This window comes from Typopeltis vanoorti, chromosome 10 (assembly GCF_054136105.1).
Source record: "Typopeltis vanoorti isolate ZY-2024b chromosome 10, IOZ_Tvanoo_1.0, whole genome shotgun sequence".
NCBI classification, from domain to species: Eukaryota; Metazoa; Arthropoda; class Arachnida; order Uropygi; family Thelyphonidae; genus Typopeltis; species Typopeltis vanoorti.
In genome coordinates this window covers 61,273,999-61,300,439 of record NC_143558.1, presented here as the reverse complement: position 1 = coordinate 61,300,439, position 26,441 = coordinate 61,273,999, and the positions used below count along the sequence as shown (strand labels likewise).

At 34.3% G+C, this 26,441-nt stretch overlaps 1 protein-coding gene across 3 annotated transcripts in view; it reads left to right on the top strand.

The window, feature by feature from the left end:
• Window positions 1-26,441, top strand: part of Seipin (lipid droplet biogenesis associated protein seipin) — a 126,810-nt gene that overhangs the window by 49,050 nt on the left and 51,319 nt on the right. For all 3 annotated transcript variants that reach the window (XM_090398764.1, XM_090398763.1, XM_090398762.1), the window contains exon 6: window positions 16,875-16,972. In XM_090398764.1, coding sequence (XP_090254890.1) covers window positions 16,875-16,972 — 98 coding nt within the window. The remainder of the gene's footprint in view (window positions 1-16,874; window positions 16,973-26,441) is intronic.

Sequence of the window (26,441 nt, the reverse complement as noted above, 5' to 3'; positions counted from 1 at the left end):
AAATCCATCCACAAAATAACTATCATTATTTGAAATATATATACATTGTCTACCTTGGTAACAGAGTTGGTAAAAGGCAATGTTTGATGATTTGAGACACAAAGGCTGCAAGATTAGAATCCCACATAAGGAAGTTGCTTATAAAGGTCTTCTCTGGATGAGCTTGTATAACTTCTTTACTTTTGTAGATCTAGAAAAAGCATATGACATGGTGACGAGAAAAGCTCTTCAACTTGACACAGTTATATGGTATAAATGGGATGCCATATTGAGCAGTACATAGCCAATAAATTTTAAGTCAGCAGTTATAGTTGGAGGAGGTGCAGGAAAATAGTTTGATATAAAATCAGGCATAAGAGAAGGGTGCACATCCTTTATCATCTATATGGATCACATTATGAATGAAAGTGGCATTTAAACCTTATATATATATATAAAAGCCAAGATTAATATGTGTGTGTGTGTGTGTGTGTAGACGATGTTTATACTTAAGGAATTTCTCAGACTTCTGCTGGATTTTTTAACTAAATTGAATAAGGGCTGTTACAAATTTGGCATGAAAGTCAGCAATAAAAAGACACTGAAAATGGCAGTAACGTTGAATGCATCCTGCATGGAGAACCTGAAAAGTAAAACTTTTTCAGGTGTTTAGTCCACTTTTTTTGTGAAGTTGGCAAATGAAGTATGAAATAGGCAAAGTTTGTATGGTGGAGAGTCAAATGAATAAATTTATGGAATAAGAGAGAAATTGGTCAAAACACTAAATTAGTTATATACAAGGACAGTTGTCCAATCAATTTCAACTTGCAAATCTGTGAACATCCACTAAAGAGGATGCCTAGTTTTTTGGATGCCGAGGAAACTATTGATGTGATGTGTTTATTCCAGGAGAGAGTGTAAGTCCATAGTCTATATTTAGACTATGTATTGCTCTATATAATGTCCTCTTCCACAATTTTCTTAGCCTCTTCTCAATTATGTTTGCATAAATCTTATATGGAACACTTGGTAGAGAAATTTCTCTGTAATTCTAACATTTAGCTTTCATCAGTTTGACTTTCTGATGAGGTTCTCTGAATTATGCAAATATAGCTAATGCAAAACTTCTATACCTTCATATTTGAGCATTTCCTAGTCGAATATAATTTGCTCCATCTTCCTTTCCACATTTCAGGCCTTTGATAGCTTTTTCTAGCTTGAGTATTATTTACTCCTGTTTGAAGCAGAAGTAAATTTTGAAAAGTCATCTGGATTAATTACTCTGGAACACTTAAATGAAACAAGAAGTAAACATAACAATCGTAGCTGAATATTTTCTACTACCAAACTGTCACTGCTTGTTTCATATAGCAGTCTTTGAAAGTAATTACTCCAGACATCTAGAATATTTTTATCAGTTTTCATCCTTTATCATCTTGGATTCCTTTTACAGTATTCTTTCCTCCATTTTTCAGTATTTTTCAAATATTCTTCAGGCTTTTTCAGTAGCCTGAAAAATATTTTGCAATTTATTTTTCCTGCTATTTATTTTTTGTGTTCTTACCAAAGTCTTTGTTAGTTCCTTTATATTTCATTTCTCTCTGGGCTGACTTATTTGCTGGGAACTATTGGTATGCTTCCTTCTTTTCTAGGGTTGCTTTTTAAAAAAGCATCTTGTGTCCACTTTGGTGTTCTAATTTTTCTATCCTTACAATTTTGCCATATACATTTCTCGATGAATCGGTCTGTTTTTTTGTTTTTTTTTCCTGAGATTCCATAGTTTGGTTCTTGTTTTTGAGCTGTTTCATTTCACTTCTAATTCCAAATGATCTGTATACTTATGTATCCTGAACTAGCATGCAGCTGTCAGTATCAACAATAAAATAATCAATGAGGCTTTTCTTATTTTTTTAATATATTTATTTATTTATTTATTTTTTATTTTTTTTGTTCTCTCCATGTGAACTTATGCACATCTTTTTGTTGACACATTGTGTTAGTAGTCTGTACCGTGAGCAGAAATCCATTAGGTGCTTGCCCCTCCCCCCTTTTTTTTTCCCAAATTTTCCCAAAACATTTCTAAATGCTTAGTGAAATTCATTTCCTTCTTCGCTGTTTAGATCTCTAACAAGCTCCACTTTTTTTTCATTTTTCTTTTTCATCTGCCTCTCTTATGACTCAAAAAAAAAAATTCCTTCACTTTTTCCTTAGGATCTTCTATGGGAAGGTTTTCAGTGGGACTATGGGCACAGATAAGTTTCATTGTCTATTTTGAAGTTTGTCCACTTAACTCTACTTGAAATTGTCTTTCAATCCAGAAGTTTATCTTCATGTTGTTGTTGAATGCTTTTGTTATTTCTTTCTTATGTTGATCGTTATTGCCTGAATATAGCATCATATACTTATTATTCAGCAGGATCTCACCTGTTTTAATCTTCTTAGTCTCAGTAATGCCATGTCCACGTGGTATTTTTGCAGCTCTTCTTCAATTTTGAGTTCCTTTCCACTGATACTCCTTATGCTGATGGTTCCTGTCATCTAGATGTTGAGTTGGAATATGTTCTGGTAGCTGACATTTCACTGTTTACCATGGTTCGCTGGCCTGGTTGGCCGAGTTGTTAGCATGTCCACTCTCTAGCTAAGAGGCTGTCGGTTTGAATTCCACCACGGGCATGAATGTTTGCGATTGTCCTACAAACTCTGTGTGGAAAGGGAATCTGTGCCCCTACCACTTATTCTAGCAGAAAACTTGACTCCCAAAACCCGGCAAGGTACGGGAGTGACCACACTGCATCTAGCGACATCAAATGTGAACATTTTAATTTAAATGAGTACTTAAATGGTTGGCTAAGTCCATATGAAAGTAAGTTTTGGACATCTGGTCAAAAACATCAGTCAGTTTTCTGACTGATGCTTCCTTAAAGGTGATGTGAATTTCTTCTCCCAGATGTCTGGTTTTTGACCCTTAAGCAACCCTGGTTGCTACTAGAGTTGATTTGAGGAGGAATATCATTTTTTGCATCATCACAAGCATCTTTATAACTGTTGCACTTTGCATCAAACTGATGCAAAGTGTAATCATTAACATGATGTACAATTCTGCAGGATGATATAAATTGATTACCGTGTGGGCAAATGAAAATTGATGAAAGCTCAATGTGGCATAGTGTAAGTTATGCACACTGAATTGAAAACACACAAATAGGATAAAGAAGTTATTCTCTCAAAGCACATCTGGACTGCTGAGCACTGATTAGGTATCTTGGGAGTGATGCAGTGGGTAGGGGGAATAGAGCATGAGAGAGAGAGAGAAAATGGTGATAGATGTGGAATGCTCTGATGACATGTTGATATATGGGTAAAGTGACAGTATAAGATATGGTAGAAAGATACCGTATGAAACATAAGTTATCTAGGATAGGTTTTATAGGCAGAAGAATTTTTCATTACATGATAGGATGTAAGAGATCACCCTTATAATTTTTGTTTGGTCAGGATGTTAGGACTAAATTTTTTTGCTTGAACAGCAGCGATTGGCTTATCAAGTTGTGAGTACTTTGTCAATGAATGAGTTTAAAAAGAGGTATGTAAATAATGATTGGTTTAAGTCTCCTATGAGTCTTACTGTATAGAGGTGCCTGGACAAGGGATTGTAGATGGTAAAGCAAGTAGGAAGAATGTTGGTGGAGAGCAAGTGAGGGATGCAGGTGAGCAAGGAATGAATAAGTCTGTGAGGGGGCTGATGTGTGGGCATTCAATGATTAGTGATGTGCAGAATAGATTGTTAGTGGAGGAATGATAGTGTATATGGCCTAGGTGGGAAAACTGCAGCTCCCGAGACAATATTGGTTTTCATTGTGCCATTTTTCCTAAACATTTATATTAATAATCTATAGTAGTATAGTATGTACCAATATTAGAATATTTTATTTCATAAATGCTTTAAAGATAAGTAAAAAACAGATATTTTGAAACTTTCAATTTTTAGCTTTTAAATGGTCAAAAGGGTTGTTAACATGGATTTTATTATTGTATTTGCTTGGTAAAAAGTGTTTTGAAATTTGATAGCCTGTGTCTCTCCTGCCGAAATTAGTTCCAAAAGTGACTACTATGATTGCTGCATTATCCACCGCCTCTGTTGCCTAGACTCTGAGTCATCACTCTTCATGCAGTACGCACAAGTTATTACGTGCTTTGGTGGTAACAGAACATAATTAGTGTAGTGTTAGTAGATGAATACTTTTCTGATTAATAAATACTTAAGATTGATTTTAGTGAGTTATAAAACCCTTGTTTAAAATGACTGAGCAACAGAAGAGTATAAAACAGAAATAAGAACAAGAAAAGAGTGTTTAACCAACAATGGAAAGCTGATTTTACTTTTAAGGGTGAAAAGGCTCTGTGTCTTATCTGTCATACATCCATACCACTTTAAAGCCAGTAATTTAAATTACCACCATGAATGTAATCATAAAAAGTTTGCATCTGAATTTCTTCCTGAATCAGAACTGCAAAAAAACAAGATAAAACATTAGAAATATAATTTAGTCGCTCAACAAAATAGCCTATTTTTCCTCTGTAAGCAAAGTGATTTAGCTTCTGAAACTAGTTTTGTTTTAGCTTGAAATATTACTCGAAATAAACTATGTTACAGTCACGGAGAATTTGTAAAAGGGAATATTAGCGATGTGATTGCAATTCTAGCTTCAGAGAATATAGTTAGCTGAAGGACATCTTGAATGTCTAGATTCATCCAATGCTAAGCTGAAAGCAACACAGCTTTTCAAATCACTCTGCAGTGAACGTACGATTGTAGAACTAATTTCATAAATACATCTCTCAGCAGTATTGCTTTCAGCTTAGCATTGGATGGATTTACAGACATTAAAGATATCTTTCAGCTAGCTATATTTATTTGCTATGTTACAAATGATGGAAATGTAAAAGAAGAATTCTTAGACTTGATAAGCTAAAAGGAAACCACAAAAGGTATTGACATCAAAAATGCACTTAACCAAGCATTTATTAAATGCTCAACTACTACTGCAACAGACGGAGCACCAGCTATGGTAGGTCAAAATACTGGCCTAGTTGGGCAATTGACACATGATATCAACTATCCTGAATGTCAGTCACTTTGTTCATTGTATCATTCACCTTGAGCATTTAGTAAGCAAACACTTCAAGTTCAACAATGTCATAAATTGCATTTTAGAAATGGTGAATTTCATTCGGAGAAATGCGAAAACACACCGTGAATTTAGAAATTTTATTGAGGAGTTGAAGCTTGAAGAAAAGCCAAGTGACCTTTCATCCTACTGTATTGTAAGATGGCTATCAACTACTAATCTTTTGAATAAGTTTGTTGCTCTTTTTGAACCAATCATGGATGGGGACAGGATCTGATGTTTCTTACATTTGTAATGTAACACCTCCAATATTTAAATCTGGCACTTCAAGAAAGGAACAAAGTTATTACAGAACTTGCCCAATCAGTTTCAGAATAAAATAAAGCTTTTTTTAAAGAGATCTTGCAACAAAGAAATTTAAGCACTTTCCCAACCTTAAATTAAGAATAACTGCTTTTCCTGGTACTGAAATTAAACTCAGTAAACTGAAACAATATGAAGGAAACTTGGAAACACTTTATTTTGAAAATGATTTTGAGAATAGGTATGAGAAATTAAAAAAAGTTAAAAGCCATGTTTTGAATTTCTTGTGAATCCTTTTGTGATTGATGTCATCAACAATGGATGTCCTGTTGTTGCACCTTTTACTGCAGATGTTGCTTCAATAGAGCTTATTGAGCTGCATGAAGATGTGGGTTTGAAGCTAGTACATAAAAGCTTATCTGTAACTAACTTTGGGAAACAAATCCCAGAAGCAAAGTATCCCAATCTTCAGAAAACTGGCTTCTGAATGCTCTGTTTTTTGGGAAAACTTACTGCTGTGAATCTCTTCTCGGCAATGAAATTTGTCAAATCAAAACATTGTGCTATCCTCACTAACAGCCACCTCACTGATCTTCTTAGAACAGCTTTGACATCCTACCAGCCAGATTATTAAACTATTAACTGCACAAATGAAGACTAATTCAAAGCCTTCAATGAGTAGAGATGAAACATATTCTTCTTCTTTGGTGAATAGAACTATTATATACACCTAAACCTCTTTTTTACGCGATAGATACGTTCCTAAAAATTACGCATAAATAGAATTCACGTAAAAAGAACTACTGACTCCATAGAAAAAGTGAAGATAGGTTCCAAACCTGAATTATAAGCAAAATAATGAAAAAAACAAACATTAAATTTGTTAGGATCATAAATTTTTTATTTACATTTCATGGAGAACACACATACATATAATGAATTTTAATAACTTTAAAAAAAACATATCCATTTCAGTTGTTTGCTAAGAAAAATTGTTATTCGCTATCAGTTTCTGACAATAAACGCGAAAGTTCGTGAGACTATATCACTAGAACTACTAGATATGGTATTATCGTCATCGACTTCCACCTCAACTTGTGGAATTCTTCTTGTCATGTCTTGAACAAAACTACCATTGGTTGTTTCAGTAGTTTTAGGCATGAACTGAGTTATTAATCACTGGGCTGATGCTTTAGATAAGTCGCGATATGAAGACATTAACAACTCAAGCTCATGTGAAAACTTCCCAGCACGTTCTTCATTTCGATCATGTCGGGCAAAATAATTGCCTAAATTACTGACCAGTTTAAGACCTTCTTTAATAATATCAGCAGTAAAAGTAGGATTATCTTGATCATTATCATTAACTTCTTCGCTTTCAGGAGTCTCAGAAACAATCTCCACTATTTCGTCTTCGCTAAGAGGTTTATCAATTAACAATTCTTCGATATCTGCTGACGTGAGATCATCGAATCCTTCTCTGCCAATTTCACATGCCAAACTTATTATATTGGGGAACAGGAGCGTTCTCTTTAACACATGCATGCCAAATAGCTTTCCAGCATGCACTCATAGTTTCTGGTCTCAATTCAGATAACAATAATAGAACCTGATCAATACAATCCATAATTGAAAATTTTTTCAACACATTCATAACTGACAGTGTTTCATCATCATTTAGCTTGTTTAAAATGTACTGAAATGTTCGTCTGACATAATGTTTTAAAATTCGCAATTATACCCTGATCTAGAGGTTGTAGCAATGATGTGGTATTGGGCGGTAGAAAAAAAAAATTGCACATTTCGGTGTTCTATGGCAGGATAACTGGGTGCATTATCAAGAACCAAAAGCACTTTAAATTCAAGACCCTTGTCATTCAAATAGCATCTAACTTCTGGCACAAAATGTTTGTGGAACCACTCAGTGAAAATATCAATGGTCACCCTAGCTTTTTTGTTGGCCATCCAGTGAACTGGCAATTTTTGAAAATCTACACCTTTCATTGGCTGTGGTCTTAATGATAGATTTATGAGCAGTGGTTTTAACATCCGATCTAAAGCGTTCGAAGAAAATAGGAGTGTTATGCGATCCTTTGCTGCTTTGAACCCGCCAACAGTTTTTTGCATTTTTGATATGCAAGTTCTGTTTGGCAATTTTTTTTTCAGAAAAGGCTGGATTCATCCATATTCCAAACTTGTTCACGAGTTTAGCAAGTTTTTGTGGAAATGTTTTAGCAATTTCATCAGCAGAAGCCGTTTCACCTTTAATTTTTATATTATGAAGAGCATGACTTTTAATAAACTTAACCAGCCAACCATTGCTTGCATGAAATTCATATTTTGTCCTCGATTGCAATGAAGTATCTGGCTGCAGTTTTTTAATCTGTTCATAAAATCTCAATACTGATTGCTTGATGGAATGTCCATCAACTGGCATTCTTTTTTGTACATTATCTTCTATCCGCATCACTAAAGCTTTTTCGGCCTTTTCTAGAAAAATTTCTTGTGTATGATGATAATTTCGCACTCGATTTTGTACCAGAACATGCTGCTTTTCTAATAGCTTCTTCATTTTTCTTTATAGATCTGACAGTTGATTCATGGACTCCAAAATGCTTACCCACAGCCGTCGCACCTTCCCCAGTTTGAAGACGATCTAAAATTTGAATTTTTATATCCAAGGAAACGGCTTTCCTTTTTGTTATTGGCAACATCATGTGAGGGCTGGATTAAAATCTTCAGTTAATGAAATGAAAGTTTGAAAATCACTAAATTTTTTCTTAACTTAGACTTTAGGTTGGTCGCGTAAAAGTGAATAAAAATCACGTTAAAAAAATTATTTTTGATATCCCAATTTGCATAACTCCGAATTTGCGTTAAAAAAAAAAAAAAAATTTGCATAAAAAGAGGTTTAGGTGTAGTTGTATTTTTTATTATTTATAAATACAAATTTAAAATAATATTTTTTGCAGCTCTTGAACATTCAAAAAATATATGAAAAGTATTATATGTCACTCTTATTACCAAAGAACTTGCCCACCCCTGGTATGTGGCAATAAAGTGAAGTGAGAATGTAGATATGATAGTGATGGTTGAGGTTACTGTTAGGAATTTTGTAGCAGAAAAGTGTGAGAGGAGAGATAATGAGTATTTTACCCAGATATAATTATGCAGGAATGAATGGCATGATGGTGATGATGTGGCAAAATAGATCTGGAATAGGTAGATGATTGGAATGCATTTGAGGATAACAAAAGAGCTGTATGCAAGAGATGGACTGCATTTGAACATGGAACAATCTGGACAGGTTGTTCAGGGGCAAGCGAGAGGGAAACTAGAGTTGCTAGGATGCATGGTAGTAGGAGTGACCTCATGTGGGGATAGTTATTTGGGAGATGGGAGAATGTATGTATGGTATGTTGCCGAGTAGAATCGAGAGAGAGAGAATAATAGCACATACAGAAATGGTGAAAATGCATTGGTTGATTCCTTATACAAATGCAGGAATAAAGGAAGTGAATTGTTAGCATTGATAGCCTCAGCCCAAACTAAGATTATTGGAATTCAGCAAAATGTGGTTGGCTGAAAATGATGTTCTGACAGCAATAGAAATAGAAGGGTGTAACATATTTTGGCGAGATAGGAAGGAGAAATCGACTGATAGAGTGTTGCTTTTATGGTAAGTGATGAGTTGAGTCCTCTGAGTGGAGAATTTGGAAGGAAATGGTTTTGAAAGTGTACAGTGTGAGATGCAGGTGGGCAGGACAAGATATGTAGTAGGATATTGCTGCAGACCAGGGAACATAGCGTGATGAGCAGGAAATGTTTAGACAAATTAGTTTGCATGCAAAGTGAATGCTCAATATGGGAGATTTTAACTATATCAGCATAAAATGGGCAGAGGAAGGAACATGAGAATCAAGCGTTTTAGATATTAGACATACAGAAGTTTCAAGGAGACAGAAATTTATGTGGAATTATAAGGAAGGCGACTATGATAATCTTAGAAATCAGGTTAGGACAATTCCATGGATGGAGGAATTGCAAGTACGAGATGTCAGCAGTGCATGTACCTAGTGAAGAAATATTTATCAAGAGCAATGGCAGATAGCATTCCTCAAGTGAAAAAGATAAAACGATTTTGTGTAAAGTGGATGACTAATGAAATCAAACATGAACTGCAGATGAAAAAGAGGTTGTGGAAAAAGTATAAAGAGAAGTGGAGAGCAGTTGCATGAAGAATATAAGATTCAGATCAGGAAAGTGACTAGTAAAGAAGACAAAAATTGAATATGAGGAGAAATCGGCTCTACAGTACAAAGAAAATCCCCAGGAATTCTTTTGTTATGTGGCCAGTAGGAGGAGAAATGATTGAATGAATGAATGAACAGATTAGATGAAAAAGGAAGTAAAGTGACTAGTTCAAATGATATATAGTGGAACTGTTTAATGATCGGTTTATCGAGGAATTTCATTCTGGAAAAGCAGGATTCCCATTCCTGGAGGAATGGGAGGGGCTGATAAGCACATGAGGAGAATATGTTTCAAATATTAAATACTCTGGAGGTTAGTAAGGCAGTGGGACTGGTTGGGATATCATTGCAGGTTTTGAGAACATATGCTAAGGAACTGACAGTTCCATTGACCTAGCTGTTCTCTGAAAGCCTAGTTGCTGGAAAAGTGTCCAATAAATAGGAAGGCAAGATGGTGCCGTTGCACTAGGGCGATGGTAGCATGCATACAAACTAGCGATTTCTTGTTAAAGAATAACCAGAATAACCACATTAAGAAATACAATCCCAGTTTATATTTCTTCTGTGGTTAAGGTTTTGGAAAAAATAGTACAGAATCATGTAAAAAAAATTGGGCAGAGGGGGATAATATTATCTGTGAAAGTTGGCATGGATTTATTAAACAAGGGCACTCTTGTTTGAGTAATTTGCTTGCCTTATATATGCTAAAAGTATTAAATGACTAAAGACCGAGATTAACATAAAAGGTTTTGATCACACAACTAGTTTCATCTAACATAGACTTCTTTAGGTACTAAAAAACATAAGAATCCCAGTAAAGAACTGTAGAGGAACTGGATATGAACAGTATTTAAAAACTCAGCAAAAACACTGTAGAGGCTAACACCTAGATAAGTTTAAAAAGAAGAACAATCTCCAACTGTATTATTAGGCACACGCATGCATTCACAATCTCATGCATGCCAATATAGGATAGCAGAGCTGTGGCAGTCTGAATAAGATTTAGCTTAAATTACTATTAATATGAACAGGGTTTAGGATTATTTCTTTTGACTCCAAAATTTTACTTTCTATCTTGTCATAAAAATGGTGAAGATTCTTAGACTTTTCCCAGAGTACTGGATGTGGGAGGCCCTGCTCATTCGAATTTGCTGAAAACAGGACATGGCTAGATAAGGTGCTGTCTTGAGTTCTCTTGTAGTTGATGTCTCTTTGGTTCAGAGTTTGATTGATTTTTCCGTCTGTCCAAAGTAAGGTTTGCCACAAATGCAGAAAATTTGATAAATGCTGGGATATTTGAGACTGTTATGAGTAGTCTTTGGTTGACTGAGAAGGGAACGTAGCTTAGGTAGTGTTGTGAAGATCTGAATGTTAAATTTTCTTAAGATTTTTGCTAATTTTGGAGAACTAAGCTGATGTAAGGAATAGAAATGCTGCCCTTAGAAACTGTAGTATCTTCATTATGGCATGGGGAAGGATTGAAAAGGAGTTTGTTGATAATTTTCTTTGAAGCCATTTAACTGAAATATGCTTGTAGTGAAATATGTCCAAGAGTAGATATGATGCCGAATTTCTGTGGAGGGTAATGGTGAGAATCAGCATGGAGATATCTGTCTGTATGGGATGGTTTCCTAAAAATAGTGATTTTTGAATTTTTCATTTAAATGGGACAATTTTACATCTAAGAAAGAAAGAGAGCCTTTATCCTCCAATTCATCTGTAAACTTAATGTTGGGATGTATATTGTTTAGGTGTTCTTGAACATTCCAGAAGGTATCAAGGCCATGTTACTAACTTAGAAAGATGTTGTCAATGTAGCATTTCCACACTTTAGGTTTTAAAGGAAAGGATGAAGTGGCTTTTTTTTTTTTTTTTTCCGAAATCCTCCAGGTAAATGTTGTAAGAACTGGGGACAAAGGGTTTCCAGCTAGACCTGAATTTTGCTTGAAAATTGTCTTCGAATTTGAAGTAACTGGAGTTGACACAGTGTATCAATAAGGCCATGATCTTCTTAGATACTTTGTCTTTTAAAAGAAAGAGTACTTCTTTCATAGGAACATTTGTAAATAATGAAACTACATCAAAGCTGGCTATGATATCTGTGTCTTTGATTGTAATATCCTTGATCTTGGATACAAAATTTATGGAGTTTTGCACAAGGGATGTAGATTTCCCGGAGAAACATTTTAGAGAAGAAGCGAGATATTTAGAAAGCTTGTACGTTTGAGACTCAGTACCTTCGACAATAGGACGAAGCAGGATATTTTCCTTGTGAATTTTTGGAAGACCATATACTTTTAATACTTTTTAATGTTAATACTTTTAACTTTTCCAAACTGAGTAAATCTTCCTATATATATATATATATATATGTATATGTGTGTGTGTGTGTGTGTGTGTGTGTGTGTGTGTTAAAGATACCAAGAAATTTTATATACTTGGTTTTAATCCTTTTCCCAAGTAAGCAAAACAAAGTTTTGCGTGCGAAATATATTCAGGTCTGAGCTACTTGTATATAGAGGCTAATGACTTCATATAATTTGCGTTAGTATGTATTCCATAATGCAAAGCACACACACACACACCCCCTCTTTCAGGTATGTATAATGCAGTGCATAATGGGAAGGGTCACTACCTAGACTGGTTTCGACCTTTATTGAGGTCGAAAGTGAGAGCCAGACCTGGGAGAGATACCAAAGGTGCTTGACCTTCTTAATAAAAATCTCTAGATGAGAGAAAGATGTAGCTCAGATGTGAACATATTTCACATGCAAAACTTTGTTTTGTTTACTTGGGAAAAGGATTAAAACCAAATATATAAAATTTCTTGGTAATGTATATTACACCCAAGGTAAAAATCTTTCTACATCTTTCTCTCATCCAGAGATTTTTATTAAGAAGGTCAAGCACCTTTTGTCTACTTGTATATGAGGTATATATATATATATATATATATATATATATATATATATATATATATATATATATATATATATGATTTCTAAATTACTTCAACCTTGGTATCTCTGCTGGTCTGGTTCCCACTGAGGAGACCTCAATAAAGGTTGAAACCAGTCTGGGTAATGGCCCTTCCCATTATGCATTATACCCCCCCCCCGAAAGGGGGTGCGCTTTGCATTATGGGATATATACTAAGGCAAGTGATATGAAGCCATTAGCCTCTATATATACAAGTAGCTCAGACGTGAATATATTTCACATGGAAAACTTTGTTTTACTTACTTGGGAAAAGGATTAAAATCAAGTATATAAAATTTCTTGGTATCTTGAACATATATTACACCCAAGGTAAAAAAACTTTCTACATATATATAAGTGACAAGCAGCTAATGAGGGGAAAGGCTTATGCTGTAAGTTGCAACACATGGGATTAGATACAAGATTTATTAATGAAGTAGATTGGAAATTGGCTATCTGATAGATATCAGAGGATTGTGTATGAAGGGAGTTGTATCAAGGAAGAGGAAGTTACAAGTGGGGGTTCCATGGGACTAGGACCTTTTCTTTTTTGTCAGTGATATTGTCACTGTGTTGCAGATCATGTTTAGGCTTGAATAGGTTATTTATAGTTCTGATGGTTTGACCCTTCAAGAGCATTTGAATAACTTGGAAAGGCAGACAGAGGAATGGAGATGCCAATTTATTGCAACTAAATGTGAGGTATTGAAATTTGAGATCCACCAATGGGAGGCTGCATACTCTATAGGTGGATCTCTACCAGAGGAAGTAGATGAAGCAAGATATCTTGAGGTCATTGTCAATAATAATTTGAAATTTAAGGTACATATTGGCAAAGTGGTGAAGGCAACCCTGAAGAATTGCTCCTGTACTATGACAGACTTTTACCAGTAGAGATAAGTGGATTCCATTGTATAAAGCCCTGATCAGAGCCTCCATAGCTTAGTTGGTATAGACGAAGCCCTTTGGTTGGAAAGACCTGGGTTCAATTCCCATCCATGATGTGAGGAACCTTTTATCTGGTCTCTTTTGACTAAAGGTGAGTTAGCTGGTCTCATGCAGAGGTAGAAGTTTATTTTTTCACCTGGAAACTCTGGTTTTTCATCCCTCAGGACAAGCAGACCAGCCCAGTCTGCTTGTCCTGAGTCCTGAGAGAACATGCGTGGATCTACAGTCATAAATACTTGCCATTAGAGGAAGCAGCAGAGGAGTGAGCTGGCTGCATTAATTCATTGTTAAACTCCTCATTTAGGGGACTACTCATCTTAAGGGACAGTTGGAAGGGAAGCTCTCATCAGGACGCATTTAGACTATTGTGTCCAGATCTGGTCATTAAGATTTGAAGAGGTTAAATTAACCTTTAAGAGGGTACAGAGGCATGTAACTAAATTGATACCAGGACTCTACGATGTTAGTTATGAGAATAGACTTGGGACATGCAGACTGCAGAGTTTGGTGGATAGAAGACTAAGGAGACATTTAAACTGCTGAAAAGTATTTACAGGATTAACACAGTGGGGGGTTTCATGTAATACAATGAGAGAAAGAGACCATTCCTGGAAGTTGCAAAAGGAGGTGATGAGTAGGAGGGGGGAGGTGTCATTTTTATATGGGGAGTGGTTACACATAGAGTTCATTGCCTCTATGTGTAACATAGTGGTGAATGTGTAGATGGCAAATGAGTTTGAGGAGTGGTATGATAGATTTTGTTGTCTAAGATGGACCTTCCATAATAAGTGTTATGATTTCTTGGAGGTCCAAATAAGTGTTATGATTCCTTGGAGGTCCAGAGTAGTAGTAGTAGTAGTAATAATAATAATAATGACTTTATACTAAACTCAAGCCTTTGCCAATAATGCAGATGCAAAACTTAGTTCTTGTTTAAGAAATTTTAAGTTTCATTAATTGCAATAAATTTGCTTGCATTTTGTTTCTTTTAGTTAATAATTGTCCCCCTCCCCTCCCCAGTTATCAGATTCCTGCAACAAATAATCTGATCTTCTCTTTCTTTGATTATTATCTATCCAAATGTTTAAATTAGTAAATGTCTCTATATTTAGTAAATTATAAATTTTTACCTTTCATTGGATTTTCACTGCTTTTTTGCTCATATTTCATTCTTTTTTCTTCTCTGCAATTAATGAAACTTAAAATTTCTTAAACAAGAACTAAGTTTTGCATCTGCATTATTGGCAAAGGCTTGAGTTTAGTATAAAGTTATTATTATTACTACTACTACTCCCGACCTCCAAGGAATCGTAACACTTATTATGGAACCTCCAAGAAATCATAACACTTATTATGGAAGGTCCATCTTGGACAACAAAATCTATCATACCACTTCTCAAACTCATTTGCCATCTACACACACATGTAGATGGCAAATGAGTTTGAGCAAGATTGGCTGTCTTGCATTGTATGTATGAATGATTATAGCTGCAGAGTATCTAGTACACTCAGTAGTTGGTCTTTGGGTGAGCTGAAAAGGGTTGCTAGCTTTCTGTGTAGTTTATAACTGGTCACAAGATTGTGCTTTTTTTAAGATCTTGGCTACCTTTTCTGAGATGCTAGAAATAAGGGATGGGCTGTAATCTATATTTGGAGGGGGGGGGGATACATGATATTAGAATTATTTCTATAGGGAGGGAGGTATAGTCATTGGCTAAAAAATGTTTGTGGTTGAACTAATTAAATTAAATTTTTGCCTTGTGGACTAAGGTTTTTATAGTGTCATGCAGAAGTAATTTGCTCAGATAAGTATTGTTGGGAGGAAGGGTGATGTGACTGCTGATGGATGTATTTACCTCTGTGTGGGTGAGTGGGTTTTCTGTAGAGAAGAAATAACCGTTTGGTTGTCTTTTAATAAGGGTGTCTAGGAAGGGCAGACTGTTGTTACTTTCTGTTGTTAATTGGATCTTTTGGATGTTGGCTGTTCAAATGAGATAGAAAAGTGTGTAAGGTGCTGAGGCCATGTGGCAGAATAGCGAACACATCATCCAATAGCATAGCCAAATGGTGGATTTTTGGGCCGAAGAATTTAGGATATTCTTTTCAAATGTCTCCATTTTGTTTAATTAAAGTTTGCCAAGGATGGAAAAAGAGGGGAGCCCATGGTTGTTCTCTGTTTGTTTGTAGAATTTTCCTTGCCAAACGAAATAGCTTACGTTCATAGCGAACTGAAACTGGGCTGATTATGTGGGAGGAATTCTGCTTGAATTAGAGCCAAGGTGTTCTTAAGTGAGACATTTGTGAATGAGAACACATCAGAACTGACCAGTACATCAGTATTGAGGAGGCTTTGTATACTGAACTTAAGATGGACTGAGTGGTTTATTATGTGAAAAGGTATTGCCAGTAGTTTTTTTGAGGTATTGCCTCTTCACATATTAAAAAAAAAACTTGGACCATTTTAAATCCAGTATACAAGATCTCTCCCTCCTCAACATTGACCTAATGGTCAGTTCATTGCCTCTTCCTTATTCACAAATGTCCTCCTTAAAGACACCTTAGCTCTTTGGACATGTCAATTTCCTGATGTATGCTGATCATTGGATAGACTATGGCAATGATAGTTCTTTAAATTAGGATTTATGTAATGGCATTTTTGTTTCGCTTACTGTATTTAGACAAGGTTGTAAGTATAGAAGAAACAGCCTAAAAGCTTTATTTGACATCAGAAGTGATTATCTATTCACTATTGTTTTATAGCTTTGAAACTAAGTTTCAAAAGTGACAGATATAATGAGAATATCACATTTTTAAGTTTAAAAGGCAAACCTTGTTTAACTGTGTGTATGTAAAACAATAGTGTATATTTATTATCTTTTCCATTTAATGATGCTAAATGAAGATTTTTTAGGCTCTTAAATTTTTTTATGTAGTGACAGAGTTAATTTGTGCAGAATGTTGACATTCAATGATGAAATTCCATTGTATTGAGAAGATAGTCAATTGTTCATATACAGTTTCCTGCTTCTTTAATGAGAACCCAAAGTTCAAATGGCTGTCAGACAGGCAATCTTAATCAAAAGCTGTCATAAAAAGCAAATATATTGGTTCCTGGGCATTGTTTATCATTTTTTAAATAGTACTACACAAGTAACTTGAATGCCGAAGGTTGTATTCTCACAGCACTGTCATTTTGAGACTAAGTTTCAAATGCAAATTGTGTTGCTATTTAGCTATAAAACAAAACTGGGTATTTATTATCCTTTTTTTTTTTTTTCATCAGGAAAAGCCTGCCTATGGAGCTGTTGTAGAAATTCATAGCTTGGCAATTGAAATTTATTCTGTTATTCTGCGAATACATGCTCATTTTACTGGATTAAGGTAAGTTCAGTTTTGACTCCATAGTAAATATAGCTTATGTGTTTTAAAACATTTTAATAAATAGTTATTAATATAACAGATAAACTTAGGTGTTGATGGTTATTCATAACTTATTTTTAACGGTATTAACAACACCAAACAATTTTATCAAAAGATGTTTTATTAACTGCTTATATTTCACTGAATTTCAAATCAGCATCATCAGAGCATAACACAGCTTGTATATGCGACAGTGAGTAGTTGAAACAATACAATTGTAATGGACAAAAGAAAAGATCTAAAGTCCTATTTTTGGCACCTTCTAAAAAAAAAATCACCTGAGAATAAACATCACATTCTAGCACACCCTGGAGTGCATGAAGTTCCCTGTGACTATGACTTGGCCTACTATGGGCATACAGGAAGATCAGTCAACATCCTCCTGGAGGAACATAAAAAATACATTCGCTACTATTATTATGGCAAGGCAGGACTGGCAGACCACACTTTGGACATCCCTTCACATAGGATTAGATGGAAGAAAACGAATGTGCTATTTAGAAGTCATTACAGATCTGAAAGATTATTTTTTGAGTCAGCCATGGCTTTGAAGAATTCTCCTAACCTGAACAAATATGGTTGCATTAATTTGCCAAAAATTTGTGAGACTGTTATCTTAAGAGCAATTCCCACATAGCTGTTTTTTTTTTTTTTTTTTACACATTAGAGGGCACCAAAATAGGACTAGATCTTTTGTCCATTACAGTTGTATTGTTTCACTTACTAACTGTTGCATATACAAGCTGTGTTTTGTTCTGATGATGCTGATTTGAAATTCAGTGAAATATAAGCAGTTAATAAAACATCATTTGATAAAATTGTTTAGTGTTGTTAATACAGTTTTTTAAAAATAAGTCATGAAGTTATTAATATATGAATAACATTACAGTGATTTGATTTTCAGTGTGATAGTTGATTTGTATACTTCTAAATTTTGATTCCAAATAAAGTGTACATAATGAGAAAACTAGACTTCATCACCAGAGTAGTGTCTCATGATAGACCTATGTTTGGAGAGCTCCTAAAGCATAGTTGTTTAGTTTAGAAAAAAAGTGATATTAGTTAAAAATTGTGTTAGAATTAGATTGTATTGTGGTGGTAATTAAATTTAAGTTGTGTTATTTAAATATAGTCACTATAGTCTTTTTGCATGGTAAGTTATATAGCATTGCACATGGCAGAACAATGGCATCCAAGGCATCGTTGTTTAAAGAATTCAACCAGAGGGATTTTATAGTACAATGTCTGTGAGATGTATGCATTACCAAAGACAAATGGACTTTGATTTATAAGTGATAGTGGTGGGAGAGTGCATGCCAAAAATGCTACAAAAGCAATGGTCAGAACTGTAGATCATGTCACGAGATTGAAGTGTGGTGGATGGGAAAGAGAAGAACGTCTGAGAACTTGTGACAGTGTAATGAAAGATGGGATTGAAGGGGAGATTAAAAGTGACATGATTGAGAGAGTAAAAATTGGTGATCAAAAGGATAGTTAGTAGCATGATGGATGTAAAGATTGAAGAGCTGGCTGTAATGAGGGAAATAGCATGGCTACACAGAGTGATACACGAGATGAAGCATGAGCTGCAGCGAATGCAGAAACATCTGCTGGTGAGTGGTTCAGCTGGTGACAGAAGGAAAGAAGTGCATGAAAAGGGAAAGGAATACTTGACTAAGGAAAAATTAAGGAGAGAATCTTGTACAGTGATTCTATCATAAGAGGTGTTATTGGAGACAGTGACAAACTCTTGATTCCTGGATGCAAATATTAATGATGTTAGTGATACTATTAGAGCAAAAGGATAAAGTTTTGGCTGGAATAAATTATTTGAAAGGAGAAAAGTATGATATGAGGGAGGACATGAAATAGTTAAAAAAAAAAAAAAAAAAAAAAAAAAAGTAGCAGAAGAAAAGAGTGAGAGAGTTGAGATCTGTTGCTTCAGTATGAGAACATTGAGCTGAGAAGGAGAGCCTTAATGGTGAATGAGTCGATACGTAGGTTATGAAAGAGGAATGGTGTGCAATTTGTGGGTGTGTGAAGTGAGTTTGACAGACAAAACGACTTGCACAAGACGGATGGTTTGTATCTGAATGGATTTGGTGTTTAGAGTCTGGAAAAGGTGTTGTTGAATGAAGTGGATGTCTAAAATCAGGGAAACCACTGCTTTCTTTGTGGGCGAAGCTGTTGAATGTAAGAATGTGCATAAAATGCCTAAGTTGTTACCACCAGTAACAAACCAGAATGAGATAGTAAGTATAAAGCATCAAGATAGTGATGGGCCTAAGGGGCGCTTTTGTTCTTTATGTACACTAATGCCAGGAGCATTTAGAACAAGGAGGGAGGAGTTTTTGGCATTGGTTAGTTCATCTGGCCGAAGGTTATCAGCATTAGTGACATAAAATGTGAAGGGAGAATAGTGTTCAGGGAGAAAAAGAATGGGGGAGAACTATTATTGACAATGGTCAATGAACTGCAACCAAAGAGAGTAGAATATAAATTAAAGATACCAAGAAATCATATACTTGGTTTAATCCTTTATCCAAGTGTAAGAAAACAAATTTGCATCTGAGCTATTTTCAGGACTAGGGCAACTCATATAAGGAAGCTAAGACTTCACATCACTTGCCTTTAGTATCCCATAATGCAAAGCACATCTCCTTGAAGATGTGTAATGCAATGTATTATGGAAAAGGTCACTACTTAGATTGGTTTTGTACTTTATTGAGGTCTCACCAGTGGTATCCACACCCAGAGGTGATACTAAGGTTGAAGTAATGCATAAGTTTGATTTCAGTAATGCATAAGTCATATTTTCATGTATGAGTAGCCAAATGGTGTCGCATCTTATTAATAAAATACTCTGGATTAGAGAAAGTTGGTGGAAGTTTTTCCACTTGATTATATTCTAAATTGAAGATACTAAGATATTATATACTTGTTTTAATCCTTTATTCAAGTGTAAGCAAACAAGTTTGCACCTGAACTATTTTCAGGACTAGGGCAACTCATATAAAGAAGCTAAGACTTCACATCACTTGCCTTAGTCACTAAGACAAGTGACTGAGCCTGAGAGTGGGGGGGGGGTGCAGAAAATGTGAGTGTATTTCAGGCATGGAATAATGAGCTCTGTGCATGATAGAGGGACCTCCCACAATGATTCATGAACTCAGTGAAAATCTGAAAATCCCAATAATAATGTCTACAATAATAACAAACAATTATTTATTCAGATCATTAAATTAACTTGCATAATGTCCTTTGCAATGTTATAAACAATAGCAGGTAATTTTTATTTACTAAATTTCAAACTTTTTATTCTTAGATTTTTTTTTTATTTATCTGAAATCAATTTTTTAGGATTAAAAATGAAGACTTTTGCTAGTGTATATAAGAATAGAAAGAATGAATTAGTAGCAGTTCATTTATCTAGTCTACCCAAAATTGAAAATTATATATCAGTGCCAAGCATTTCTGCATTTCTTGCTATTGCAGCTACTTCTAGTGCAATTACAGTACATCTGATCTCGATATTGCAGACTACTATACAGAAAAGCATCAACAAAATACCTATATAAAATACAGCGATGTGGACCTCTGGAGCACTTTAAACATATCCCATTTTGTATTGATAAATGAACTGTTCATTGCCAGCACTGGAGGTGGGAGGGGGGGGTTCATTTTTGAAAAATCAAAAATATAAAGATGTTTTAATATATTTTTTGATATATCACTAAGATTTATCAATCATGTATATGTAACATGGTGCACAATGCTACAGCTACACTGGGCGGATGGGGGGGGAGAGGGAGGGAGGGAGAGAAAGAGAGAGAGAGAGAAGGGGTGCATTAACATTAAAATGAGATTCAACAGCTGTTTTATAGCCTGGATATCAATTCAGCAATAGGGCCACATGTGATATCAGCAAATGTGCTAAAGGAATGTTAAGCCAGGACAAGATCCCACAAGAATGGAAAAAATGTATTAAAATTCTCTAAATTAAGTGGATATTAAATCCAACATCATATCAAAGCCGAATACAAAACTATAAAAGTTTTGTATGAAAATTGAGCAGAGAGCTTGTGGAAATACACTGCTGCCATACTAAGAGTATTGGTTCAGAGAGTTTATGTTCTCTAGGTTTCAGGCTAGTGAAGCCTTATAATGAACCAATAGGGGGGGTGAATATATGGACGCTCACGACATTCGTCGTCACCTATACAGTTCGGCTAGAGCAACTCACAGTATGGCAGCGGTGTATTCCTGCTCAATCTCTGTCAGTTTTCACACAAAACGTTTATAGTTTCTGTATTCGGCTTTGAAATGATGTTGGATTTAATATCCACTTCATCATCATCATCATGCATATCAAGGATTTAGACCTAGCATGGCCTGTTCCGGCCTTAGAAGTCATCGTTGAATCGTTTAAGAGGATGTCCTGGTTTTCTTTTTCCTAATGGCTTGTATTTTAAGGCTTGTTTTGGTAATCTTTCTGTTTTCATTCTTTGAACGTGTTCCATCCATTTATGTTTATATTTTTTAATTTTTTCTATTACTAGTTCTTGGTTTAATTCTTTCATAATTTCTTCATTTCTTTTGTGATCAAATAGTATACTTTGCAGTTTTTCTCATAAACTTCATTTCTGCTGTTGTTAATCTTTGTTTCTTTTTGTTTTATTGTCCAGATTTCTCTTCCATACATTAAGACCGGTAAGGCTAATGTATTGTATACTTTTAGCCTGGTTTGTTTTTGAACTAGGTTTGGTTTAAATATAGAGTTAATTACACCTGTTATTTTTAAATATTTTGCAATTTTTACGTTTATATCTTTTTCATTTTCATATGTGATCATACATCCAAGGTAGTTAAATGAATTCACCTGTTCTAAGAACTTGATATCTATTACTATTTTAGTTCTTGCTGGATCTTGTCCTTTAAAGGCCATAGTTTTTGATTTTTCTGTTGATATTATCATACCATAATCTTTGGATATCTCATTTAGATCTAAAATAGCTTTCTGTAGTTTATCTTCAGAATTTGTAATTATTATTTGGTCATCGGCAAAGAGGAGAGTGTTTAAGTTTACTGTAGGAGAAAGTTTAATTCCTTGATGTAAATTTTTATTCCATTTTATTATTATTTCATTTAAGTAGCTATTAAAAAGAGTTGCTGAGAGGGGACATCCCTGTCGGACCCCTTGGTTTATCTCTCTTGTATATGGCAGCTCGTGATTTAATTTTATTTGTATTTGATTATTTTCATATATACTTGTGATAGCTTTTAGGATACTATTTGGTATTTGTCTTTCTTTTAATATGTTAAATAATGTTTCTTTTAACTTTGTCAAATGCTTTTTCAAAGTCAATAAATGCAATATGTGTTTCTAAATTGTATTCTCTTCTTTTCTCTATTATTAATTTTAGGCAAAAGGCTGGGTCTATACATGATCATCCTTTTCTAAATCCATTCTGTACTTCTAAAATAAAGGTTTCGGAATATTTCATTAGTTTGCTATTTAAGATTCTACTATATATTTTGTAACAAGAATTTAGTATACTGATACCTCTATAGTTTTTAGGGTCATCTCTATTACCTTTTTTAAAGATAGGAATCACAATTGCTTTTTTCCATTCTATTGGGGGGGGGGGATACCAGTTGAATAAATTTTATTTAAAAATAATAAGAGTCTTTCTTTGAATCTAGTTCCTGCATATTTATATAGTCCTGAACCTAGTTTATCTTCTCCATGAAAGATCCCACAAGAATGGAAAAAATGTATTAAAATTCTCTAAATTAAGTGGATATTAAATCCAACATCATTTCAAAGCCGAATACAGAAACTATAAACTATAAACATTTCGTACAAATATTGAGCAGAGAGCTTGCGGGAATACACTGCTGCCATACTAAGAGTATTGGTTCGGAGTTTTTGTTCTCTAGGTTTCAGGCTAGTGAAGCCTTATAATGAACCAATAGGGGGTGAATATCCACTCTCTACTAAAATTCTATTGTACAATAGTTGTACAAAAACTGTTGAGAGTTTATTTTTCACTTGGTTAGACTATAATAAGTTTAGTTTAATCATTTATCCAAGTGTGAGCAAACAACTTGGTGTTGCACCACCATAGCTCAGTCCTGAAGATACTTTCAGGCACAAACTTTGTTTGCTCACACTTGGATAAAGGACTAAACTAAACTTATTATAGTCTAACCAAGTGAAAAATAAACTCTCAACATCAATAAGGTTGTACACCTTTTGGCAACTCCTAGGCGGGGATGACCTCTCATTGCTTCTGCCTTGGTGTCTCCAATAATGGGCCTGGCTCCCACTGACGAGACCTCAATAAAGGTCGAAACCGCAAGGAGATGTGTAATGCTATATCTTATCTCAGTCCTATCATCACACAAAGGTGGAGAAAGATGATAGCTTTCTCCACCTTTGCCATGAGTTGCCTTGGTGTTGCACCACCTTAGCTCAGTCCTGAAGATACTTTCAGGCGCAAACTTTGTTTGCTCACACTTGGATAAAGGATTAAACTAAACTTATTAAAACTGTTGAGTGTAACTCTCGAACTATCAGTATTTCAGGAGTGATAAAGATTTTAGAAAAGTTGATGAGAACACCCACACAAAAACAGGTTGACAGATAAGCTAACTTTGGAACAACAGCATAGGTTTACCAAAGGGAGGTCATGTTTTAGTAGTTTACTCATATTTTATAATAATGCTATGGCTGAGTTGGTTAAAGGAAATCAATACATGATGATACTGTTAAACTTTGCTAAAGCATTTGATAGGATACTGTTATTAGTTATGAGATTAATTGTATTATTTAATCTCTGTTTCTAACAATTATTTTTTTATTTCTGAGTGTACCTATATATGCACAAGGGTTCACTCTGATTGGTGCAATGACTTTAACTCTTTCTTTCACAATCCAAAAAAAAAATCACTGACTCAAGACTAAATACAAAATGAACACTAATAAATCAAAAACAATATATACACTTCAAACAAAATACATAATTACAAAATTAATTGGATAAACCTTTTAAATAAACTTACAGTTAAGAGATCAGCCATTCTCTGACTCAATCTATTACTGATTTGTTTAACATATACTTCATCTCATTTTACTAGACTAAACACTTTGTTTACACAATTACAAAATGTACATAGCCAGTTTCTCTATTAAGGCCTCATGTAGCACACATTAATTCTTCTTGACACTGAAGTGTAGATATTCTGAATTCACTTAAGCATAAACACTTTCATTTCATGCAATTCTTTCCAATCAGCGTTTCTTTGAACATTCCTTTAGAATGTTTAACAATATCTTCTTTTATTTACGAATACTTATTGACAGTCTTCCACCTTAAAACTGAGTTCTACAATTCCCTTTTTGGAATCTACTATTAATCTTCCAATTAGCGTTTCTTCGAACATTCCTTTAGAACGTCGATTGCAATATTTTCTTTTATTTACCAGCACTCATTTGACAGTCTTAAATCTTAAAAAAAAAAACTCTTATCTCTACGATTCCCTTTTCGAAATCTACTATTAATTTTCCTCCGACTGTGACATAAACTTAAGTTCCTCCGAACCTAAATATCTGCCGGCCTGTGTTCTCTTTTTCTTCCCGAATGTTCTCTTGTTGATTCCCATTACCTCGATACTGAACACTCTCTCTGTCAGCTGTCAATCACTCATCCAACTCCTCGGCGAGCATGCGCACTTCAAGAAAGTGGCAAGCAAGAAGCTAAGTATAATGGTTGACACGTTGTCTCTGTTAGCGACAAGAGAATGTCTTCATAAAACAATAAAATTTTTGAAAGTAACACAACTATCCAAATCCAGTAAGTATATAAATTTTTTAAATGCTTTACATTTCATTTTGACAAAATAACATCCATAATGGGCACATCGCAAGTGCCGACAATGCATGTTATGAAACCAAAACTAATAAATGTTCTAACATAAACAGTTTGTAAAAATATTAAGAATTTTAAATTATGATTATTTTTACATCAGTTCCATCTTTCTCTGAAATTATTTAAAAAAAAAAATTTTAAATATTTAATCTATATTTAACAAAACTTTTAATGCTTATTCCTAGATCCTAAATAATAATATGATTCTTGCTTATCATTATTTACAATCTCTGAATCATTAATTTCAGAGTCATCTGAATTTAGAGATAATTCAGAATTTACATCCTCCAATTCATTATACTTACAACTTTCATTTCTGTACTTTTCAAATATTTCATTCAAATTATTTGAATTATGTCCTAAATCTATAGAATCATCACTATCAAAATCAAATTCTACAGGTTTCTGAGATTCTTTATCCTTATTAACTAAATTAGAGGTATTTTCACATTCCTCTGGTTTATTTAGCTCCATGTTAACTGACGTATGGTATTCTGCTATAATTTCATCCATGTTAGAGTCAGTTTGATTATCATCACTCTTACATTGTATATTATCTGAATTATGTACCCTGGGGTTTCTAAAATTTCCTGCATTAGGTTTTGTTTTACCCAAATTTAATTTTCTCCTTTGCCATGTATTTGAAATATGAAGTTTACAACTATTCCCTTTCCTACTAACTGATTGTGAATGAGATGCACAATTAGTATCAGGAAAACAACCTTCATCTTTCAATATTTTACTCATATTGTCTCCTAATGTAACTAAATTTCTTCTCCCTAAAAAGTACCTTTTTAACCTATCAGAGTGTACTTTTTACAGTTATAATTTTACTAGGATTTTTGACATCTTGAATTCTAAAATTCACAGGAGAAAATTGGTCTAGAATTTTATATGGACCTGAAGCTTTCCTACCTAATTTTCCAACTCTTTTTATTCTAGATTTATCATCTAAGAATACTAAATCTCCTGGTGCAAATGACTTATACTTTCTGAAACAATTAATATTCTGTCTAGTTTTCTGCGAACTTAATTTACTTATTTCACCTACTAATCTGTGAGTAGTGGAAAATTTATCTACTACTGTTTCCAGATACTTATTTATGTCATTGTATGGAATGACTGAAACAAGTTCATTAGGAAAGATTGGATCAAAGCCATATAAAGCAAAAGATTGAAAAGCAAATTTGCATGCAAAATATGCTTGAGAAAAATGTGTGTCCTAATCATTCATTTTAGTGTTTGCCAGATTGGAGAGTATTTGCTTTATATTTTTATTCAGCCTTTCACACATACCATTACACTGTGGGTGGTAAGGTGTAGTAAAAATCTTCCTAACGTTAAGTAATTTACATAACTGTAACAACAGTTCAGATGTGAAATTTGCTCCTTGATCTGAAAGTAAGGTCTGAGGAGTTCCATATCTACAAATAATCATATTCAAGAACTTTCTTGCAGTAGTCTTTGCAGTTTGATCCTTCATTGAGACGGTTTCAGGA